Source organism: Dreissena polymorpha, chromosome 9, assembly GCF_020536995.1.
Source record: "Dreissena polymorpha isolate Duluth1 chromosome 9, UMN_Dpol_1.0, whole genome shotgun sequence".
NCBI classification, from domain to species: Eukaryota; Metazoa; Mollusca; class Bivalvia; order Myida; family Dreissenidae; genus Dreissena; species Dreissena polymorpha.
The window spans coordinates 71428029-71437206 of NC_068363.1; the positions used below are offsets into that span (position 1 = coordinate 71428029).

Consider the following 9178-nt stretch of genomic DNA (forward strand, 5'->3'; position numbering starts at 1 on the left):
GCGTACAGTGTCGTCCCAGATTAGCCTGTTAAGTCAGCACAGGCTAATCAGGGACGACACTTTTCATCGAAACTGGATTTTTTGAAAAAGAGACTTTCTTTAAACCGAATATGTCACAAAAGCGGAAAGTGTCGTCCCTGATTAGCCTGTGTGGACTCCACATGCTATTACCCCTAATCTGGGACGAAAGTTTACGCACATGCATTAAACTCCCTTGCGTTAGAGCACGGCTCCAGTAGATACTACGTCAGACGTTAACTTGCGCACGTTTTTTTTCTCCGTGAAATTCAATACCACCGTTACATTGTGACCAATCTGAACACTCTCAAATGACAAAAGGAATAGTTGTAATTTCATAATTTATTAAATTGCGACATAATTCAGACAAAGTCAGCAGCATTATCAACAGTTAATATAGTATAACATATTCTAATATATTGCTTGTAAATAATGGGTCCTTAATACGGATGAAATAAACAACTTGCGAGTATTTTAAGATGTTCGTCCGCAAAAAAAGGGAAATCGGTCGATTGAACTACCACATGAGTAAAGGAGCGTTTTCCTTATATGCAATAAAACAAAGACAATCCAGAATGATAAGCATATCTTCAAGCTCCTCCTTCTTCCTCAATATGCGACCAATCAGAAGTCGCAGAGTACCGGGGTCATTCAAGCCGAGTCTCTCGACGGTTTCCGGGTCAGGGGTGGTAACGAGCAGACCGTACTTATTCACCATTTCCCGCGTAAACTCGCCGTGGTGTCGGATGTTGTACGAAAACGAGGCTAGGTCGCTTAGCAACGCCTTCAGCTTATGGTGTAGCGAAGCCCCTATAGCTCCTTCCTTTTGGAGTGCCTGGTCTTCCCGTTCGATGAGTTCGTTTACATTGGCAACGCTGTACCCGTAAAACCTGTAATGAGTGTTGTTTTAAAAAGTTATAGAACAACTCGCGCTCCATAATATAAAAGAAAAACAAGTGTTTTGCTTTCATGAATCTTGAACCACAACGATGAAATATTAATATACTTCCTATTGTTGGACGGTTAAGAATATGGAAGATGAAAACGGGCGTCAAATAAAGGTCTAAACCAAGATCAACACGTGACAAAATTTATTTGTATGGATAAACGACTTGCTTTTAGATTATAACATACGAACATAATTTAATTACCTTGACCTTCCTCGTGCCGTATGCCCACTTGTGACATCACTAAACACGTGCTCAAGGATTCGTCTGTCCAACTGGAACGCTACCTCCCCTATCAGCCGAGCGTGGTGACGTGACGAACACAGTATGGAAATCGAGTTCCTGACGTCATAGGTAATATGGGGCAAGTAGCCCGTAAGTTGGTCAACAGGTCGATTGAAGACATACTTTGCTGAAACAAATGCAATATATATGTTAGTTACAAGGTGGCGCTATTTGTACAAATGGTGATACTAAAATGTTTAAGTATTTGGTATAATTTGTTTTTGCTAAGCACATTACGCAGAGCTTAAATATCCCAAAATATCAAGTGGTCAGTTATAACTTTTGTTGAGTATACATGCATTGTGCAACGGCGTGGTTTCAATGAGACATGACGAGGTCCCTGCCTGGGCTAAATTGGCAGAACAACATTAAATGCTTCAATAATTATTTTACCGAGTAAAAGTTGACGCACAATCACAGAGATGAAGTCAATGTGAGGCACTTTTCGGTCGCAGAATTATTCAAAATAAAATACAGTTCCATATATGTATTCGTGTTCACCCGCACAGAGAGGCATTGTGCTTATTCCGATTCAGAATTTTGAGACATGGAGGGTCTCAGCAATGTCAATAAACGCCTTATACATATTTGAATTCCCACCTACAGTGTACTTATTGCGGTTAACCCATTTATGCCTAGCGTCTAAAAAAAGGCCTAGGCAAACAGCGAAGACCAAGATGAGACGCCGCATGATGGGGCGTCTCATCAGGGTGTGCGCTGTTTGCTTAAAGGAATTTCTGTAAAAATTATTCTAAATATAGAAATAAGTAAACTAGACATCCCTCATTTTGGAAATATATTGATCCAATGAAGAAGGATAAGGAGAGTCCACTAGGCATAAATGGGTTAATATCTGATCGCGTGTGAAAACGGGTACTTAGAGTCCCACGGTCGTCTTCTGAAGGGGCGTCTCCTGTACCTTACACTTTCTCACGTTACGCAAATAACACGTCGATTGAGTACGATGGCCGTGTGGGAAAGAGCCCCAGTGCTTTCGGGAAAAAATGCACACGTAAGCAATGCCACAAGCTGTATAATTGGGAACGAATATATGGCATTTATCAGTTAACTGTGTTTTAATATTATATCAGATTTCTCAATATTTACCCTTTTGTAGTTTTCTGCAATGTATAATTTTACAAACGGTGTACATACATGTGTACATGTATGATAAGAACATATTTTTCAATGGAGAGATCGCGATATGTTTGTTAAAGGTCACGGTTACATGATATTTTCGGATAAACAATGATTTAATGTACTGCAAAAACACTGCACTAGCTTAAATGAGTCATTGGGTGCACCACTGTTTTTCTATCATTATATATGCACAGCAGAAAACAGTGCTTAAGCGTGTTACAAACGCCTCAATTTCAGATGACAACGCGGCTACGCATCATGCCTACCTTTCTCCAAAGAACCATCGCCCTTCAGCCGTAATATGTGCACTAGTGAGTCGTCCGTATGGTCTGAAACAGAAAAGCGTCGCATGTAACACGAGCAGACATATCAGAGCATATTATGACAAGTGATACGTACATATGGAACGCCAAAACATAAGCGCAGCATAATGTCAACTTAAAGGGACCCTTTCACAGATTTTGGCATGTATTGAAGTGTATATATAAAATACTTTATATCGATAACTGTAAACATTGCAGCTAAAAGGCTCCAGTAAAAAAAAAACAAGAATAAAACCAAAAAAAAAGTAAACCGCAACGGGCTCGAACAAATGACCCCTGGAGTAAAGGTCTTACGCTTAGACCACTCGGCCATCCGTGCTCATAAAATGTGTGATATATGATAAATGAGTATGTTTTATACTCTATATACCGTTAAGCAATCCTCGAAGTGTCACAAAATATAACGACACGAAAGATCTCTAACAATTCTTCAATCGTTTCTCGTTTGAACGCTTTATTAATAAAGTTTTTTTTTAATCGCCAACAGATGCAGATTGTGGAATTTTAGAGCATGGCAAATGGTCAGTATTACTGTTTCCTCACATCTACAACGAAAATTTGCGTTTCTTTTTTTGAGATTTTCCAAAACGTTACACTCATTATAACCCAAATAACGAACATGGCCGGCCGCTATTAACTGATAAATAGTCATTCTAATTGTTCGTCTTACGGAATGTATTCACAAATCAATTCGTTTAAATAAAAGTTGCTTGTGTAAAAATATATTTAAATAATATATAAGGTGAAACTTAATGGCAAATAAGTAAAATATCTGACGTTTTGTCAGGTACCTTGTCTTCCGGAAGACTTTTTCGAGGAAGCGTGCGTGAAAAGAGAGTCCACTGACAAATTGTCAGAGGATGAGCTTTTCCCTGTTACCGCTTCATCGGCACTGCCCGTGCCCAATTGTTGTGGGTTCGAACCGGACTTGAATGTCACATTGTCAGCCACATGTTTATTCACTGGTTGACTGGAAGTCTGCACATCCTTCCCGACAGACATATGGGCTCCACCCGCTGCAGTGAACACATGGACATTCTAACGAAGGTCTCTTAAACACATAACGCACGATTAATATTCACAAGTGTATGTGAGATGCAAACTATTTCCTAGATTTCCAAATGAAAAAAGAGAAAAACGAAAACAACAAGACTTTAAAGTGTTGTTGTTGTTACTGTTTTACCAAATAAGACTAGTATGGCGAGCTTTTCATTAAACACAACAATTGTCCGAACCAATTGAAAATTGGATATAAATTTGTTTATCAACGCACGTTAATATGCTAGGACACAATGATCTAACATTTTCTTGCGATGGTTGACGAAACATATTGTAATAACATAGAAATATTTAGCAGAAACGATAGCTTAACATTTAGTCCCGTTGTTTTGTTTTGTACGTGTCAGTCAACCAGCACGCAAAGATTTGACTGGTTTTTATGGACCCAATACACATGTTTTTTTTCCAAAGAAAAACTGACATGTTTGGTTAGTTGGCATTATGTTAGGTTTACTTGTCATTATGTTGGTTTAGTTAACATTGTGTTGGGTTAAATTGACATTATGTTGGGTTTAATTAATAATATGTTAGGTTTAGGTACCATTATGTTGGGTAAAGTTAACATTATTTTGCGCAAAGGTAACATTTTGTTTGGTTAGGTGTACATTTTATCGGGGCAAGTTAACATTATATTGGGTTCAGTTGACCTTATGCTAAAGATACATTATGCTGGGTTTATTAACAGTATGTTTTGTTAAGTTGACGTTATATTGGGTTCAGTTGACATAATGCTGGGTTAAAGTGACATTAAGCTGGGTCGAATTTGCTTTACGTGTGGTTAAGTTTTTTCAGTCGCATTCTGAGAAAAAAGGGCATAATGCATGTGCGTGACGTGTCAGGGACGACACTTTCCGCTTAAATTGGATTTTTGCTAAGAAGAGACTTCATTTAAAAAAAAAATGTCAGCCCTGTTTTCTTAGAACGCGACTCAATTATTATGTTGAGTCCAGTATTACTTCTGTTTGGTCAAGTCGGTAAGGTTTAATCACGTCAATGCAACATATCAACTTAACCGAACATAATTTTACCGTAACCCAACATACTGTAATGATGCCAAACATTCTTACACTGAAAACACACAGGTATCTCAATAGTGTCGACCATAATTTTTTAAGTAGCACTAATTCTTCTTGTTCTAGACTTACCTATTTTTTATTCCCGCTTTTATCTTTTATCTTTTATCGCAGACGATATATACCGGTAAACAATCAAATTTTGTTTAGAAATCTAATTAGCGGTTTGTTTATTTTCAATAGTGAGAACACACTACAAACTGTTGATCGTTTCTTATTTGGAAGATTATAACTTGTGAGTACAGTGGTTTGGGCGTAGAAATGTATTTTGATTGCAAAAAACCCGACCGACAATAATTGTTTGTGCCAACCTTAAACTTTTTTGCTACATTCACTGAAACTATAAAATAAAATTCGATCATAATCTCTTAGTTAACATTCACGAAAATTTACACATGTTTTACACTTAAATATTTTGGAAGATTTCTGCACGCCTTTATTTCTTCTTATTAAAATGGTAATTATTAAAAAGTAAAAGACACACGAAAGTTTTCCTGACCTATCTACCGTGCGTACTTTTTAACCCTTTTATGCCTAGCGTCTAGAAAAAAGGCCTTGGCAAACAGCGTAGACCCAGATGAGACGCCGCATGATGCGGCGTCTCATCAGGGTCTGCGCTGTTTGCTTAAAGAAATTTCTGTAAAAAATATTTTAAATATAGAAATAGATATATGTACTAGACGTCCCTAACTTTGGAAATAAATGTATCTAATTTAGAAGGACGGAATAGTCCACTAGGCATAAATGGGTAAATTTAACTGGAAAACAACGATTTTTATGCCTTACAGCTAACAGAGAGGTTACCGCTCGAGAGGTTTGTAGTTAAGTACGACTCACCACTATTACCGCGATTACCCGGGGAGGGTACCGGCGTCGATGCGGCCTGTGGCATTCCCAGCGCTTGATGGCTTGCCGGCGTCAACACGGGGACGCGTCTGTCTTCTGGAACGGGCTCATTCAACTCTCTAACCTGGGTAAATTGTTTCGACATTGGATCCGTTTGGGAGCCGCGTGCCACTATTTGGTGATTACGTGCCGTCGAGTGCACTATGTTGCTGAAATCCATCTCTGGGAAAGATTGTCCGTAGCTCGGAGAACCCGACTGCACATGTCTGTTAGTTCCGCCCCTAGACATCGCCGGTGTTTGGTGATTACGTGCCGTCGAGTGCGCTATGTTGCTGAAATCCATCTCTGGGAAAGATTGTCCGTAGCTCGGAGAATCCGACTGTGCATGTCTGATGGTTCCGCCCATAGACGTCGCAGGTGTTTGGGTAGACTTCTGTATTGGACCTAATTGGGTACCATGCACTCCACTGTCATGTTGATCGTAGATCGGCTGCTGTTTGTTGTTTTCGGGTCTCTCGTTTCTTGATGAAGGGACGACAGTTCTGCCACTGTGAGCTGCTGCCGCAGTGTATGATGCGCTGGATAGAACATTGGCCTGAGCCGGAGAAGTCTCATCCGCCCATCGTATGGTATTTATAGCAAAACTATTATCTAACGAGTCCTTCGTCATAAACAAATCGTTTTCTGCCATTCGTTTGCTGCCATATCCTACAATTTGCCTTGGCTCAGGGTCGTTTCCTATGTAATCCGAAACGGAAAAGTCGTGTTCATTAGCAGCGTTATCACCTAGCACGCCATCGTTGTCAACGCTGTTGGTATAAGACGTGTTGACAACAGTAGATAGCGTTTCATCCGCTTGTTGTGATGGAGCATCATCGAAACGCCAATTGAGTCTTTGAGGTGTCGATTGTCCTACAGCATAGGTGTCGTTTGTTTTAAATCCATTCGACGTTTTACACCGACAGGATGGCTTAAGGATTTCCTTGCAGCTAGCACAGTAATGCGTAACATCAGCTGAACCCCAGGGTACAATTACGTTCCTACGTGAATCCTGTATTGTTTGGTTCCCACCATTGAACGCATGCTGTCGAGAATTGTCGGCTGACCGCGGTCGTTGTTCGGTGCGCGCGCTGACCCTGCTTTGGAGCGGACTGGGGTTCAGACCAAATTTCATAGGCGGTTTTGCAGCGGATTTTTGCGTGCGTTGGCGTTTGGTGTTGGAGATTGGTTCTTGTCGTGAAGCTTCCCATTGTGGTACGGAGTCGCTTAAACGGTCGTTTAAATCGCTAATATTGACACTTTGAAACGCCTTCCCGTAGATAGGAGAATTGGGCGGTGGACTCAAACAAGTGTCACAACTGCTTCCGACGGTTGGCGACCCATTTGCTACTGCGAACGACCTTCTGTCGGCGATGTCGCTGTATGTCATCTCACGGAATGATTGCCCATAGCTTGGCGATTCAGGAAAAACAGTGCGGCGATTTATTTTCACTACAACAGGGGAGTCTGAGACCGATTCACGGTTAGACGTGGGTGACTGCGCCAAATCGCTGTAGTTTATCTCTTGAAACGATTTTCCATAACTCCGAGAATCAGAACCGGGCGACTTATGTTCAATCGTAACGACCAGCGGTGAGTTGGGAATGGATACGACCCTAGACGTATTTGAAGGTTCCGTGTCTCTGTAACTAATCTCCCGAAACGACGCCCCGTAACTAGGGGATACAGCATCCGGTTGGGAGCCTGGTAATAGTGTTTGGTTACGTGCCGTTGAGTGCGCTATGTCGTTGTAATCTATCTCTGGGAAAGATTGTCCGAAGCTGCGAGAACCCGCCCGCACATGTCGGTTAGTTCCGCCCACAGACTGCGCAGGTGTCGCAATAGACTTCCGTTTTGGACCTAACGGAATCTGCCCTCTGTTGCGTTTATTGCTTCCTGTCGATTTAACCGACGTGTGAGCAGAACTCTGTATGCTCTTTGGCTCTCCTTTCCTAACGGTCGTTTGACTATTTGTAAGAAGTTTACCTGCAAGAATATTATTACAAACCTGTATTTATTTTACTAGAAAATGTCCAAATACTTATGTTTTGGAAGAACTATTACTGTAGTTGTTTCAGTAGCAATTATTTACAAATAGATACCGTTCATTATCAAAATACAGGTAGTATTTCATTTTTATTGCATCTCAGGTTACATATATTATTTGCTTTAATTCTGCACGTATATGTTCGATTAAATAATTTAAATATGTTTTAAATGCACACGTTGATTAGTGTAAGCAAACAACGGATATGGATGTTTTACACAAATATTTGTCAGTGCCAAAAATCGGACAAAACTATATTTAAAAAGAAGGTATTTGATGACATTCAAATTATGCAAATATATTTTTAATATCATTGAACTTAAAAAAAAATCTGAACTGCTCATGCACCGATACAATACCGATTAAAAGCCCATAAACACCCATAATCAATGAATAATTTGTACACTATTTCGAAAAATCAACACATAACAATCAATGTAAATGAAATATTACTTAAAATAAATGTAAGCCTTAAACTTTTGGCTATTTCTATCAGGAACACCGATTGTTACATTTATTTTAAATGCAACTGCATGTGTTTATAGTCTGATTACTATACTAGACCCATATTCAATCGACTTTGACATTAGCCTCCGATCACTTTTACGTAATATTTCACGAAATATTCGTTGATTTTGAGTATTTATGTTTTAAACGTACTTTTTTCAGTTTATCTTTGAGTGCAGCTATGGAAAACAAATAGACATATACCTGTTACAAAGTAACGCAATTTGTCATCCAGAATTGAAAGCGCCGCCCCAAGAACATTGGCCGCCTTGAGACTGCTGTTTTCCTGCATTAGCTGTAAGCATCTCCTCAACGCATTGTTCTCATCTTGAATCGCAAGCACAGTCTCTTGTAATTCCGCGCTATTGGCGTCTAAAACTTCTTTCCAAAAAGCGTTAGTTTTTTCAGAGGCATTCGGGTCTTTCCGCTCGCTTTGGCGCAATCCGATCCGTATATTGATTTCATCGCTAAGCGGTTCACCGTTGATTTGTCGTCCGCTTGCACTTGAATCTTTTATGCCTCCATTCCCGTTAAAATCGTTATTGGGAAGAAAGGCGTCGACGTTTGGATTTCTCCTCGTCGACATTTGAAACGTTTATGTTGACACGTTATCACATGTTGTTCGTTATTAAACGCATAGCTGAGAGTGTTAACTTGAAGAGTTAACGGTAGTCTATTAACATAACATAGCGACGACGTCGTTAAAACATATATATGACGTCACTTATTCCGATGACGCTCCTCCTCAGAAGTAGCGTCATAATATTGAGTCTCATTCGGTCGGATATTTCAACAAGCCAACTAACTTATTAAATATCATACATACATATATGAAGCAAAACTAACAGAGATTCAATATAAAATAAATACTTTACCACAAAACATTCGTGAGCG

The 9178-nt window shown here is 39.8% G+C and overlaps 1 protein-coding gene across 1 annotated transcript; it reads right to left on the reverse strand.

Annotated features, from left to right (window-relative positions):
- Positions 1-345: 345 nt before the first annotated feature.
- On the reverse strand, positions 346-8979 carry LOC127844506 (uncharacterized). Its single transcript, XM_052374773.1, has 6 exons — positions 8489-8979; positions 5683-7716; positions 3505-3729; positions 2657-2719; positions 1170-1377; positions 346-908 (listed from the first exon to the last, which is right to left on the reverse strand). Exons 1-6 carry the CDS (start codon positions 8868-8870, stop codon positions 536-538), a joined length of 3285 nt encoding a protein of 1094 aa, XP_052230733.1. The 5' UTR covers positions 8871-8979; the 3' UTR covers positions 346-535.
- Positions 8980-9178: the final 199 nt, after the last annotated feature.

Bases quoted from the DNA above. Each gene is read 5' to 3' on its own strand.
- LOC127844506 (XM_052374773.1), bottom strand. From the start codon at position 8,870: ATGTCGACGAGGAGAAATCCAAACGTCGACGCCTTTCTTCCCAATAAC. The intron at 1,378-2,656 runs GTAGGCATGATG...CATTTGTTTCAG, and splicing joins CGATGGTTCTTTGGAGAAAG to CAAAGTATGTCTTCAATCGA. The intron at 909-1,169 runs GTAATTAAATTA...CACTCATTACAG, and splicing joins ACGGCACGAGGAAGGTCAAG to GTTTTACGGGTACAGCGTTG.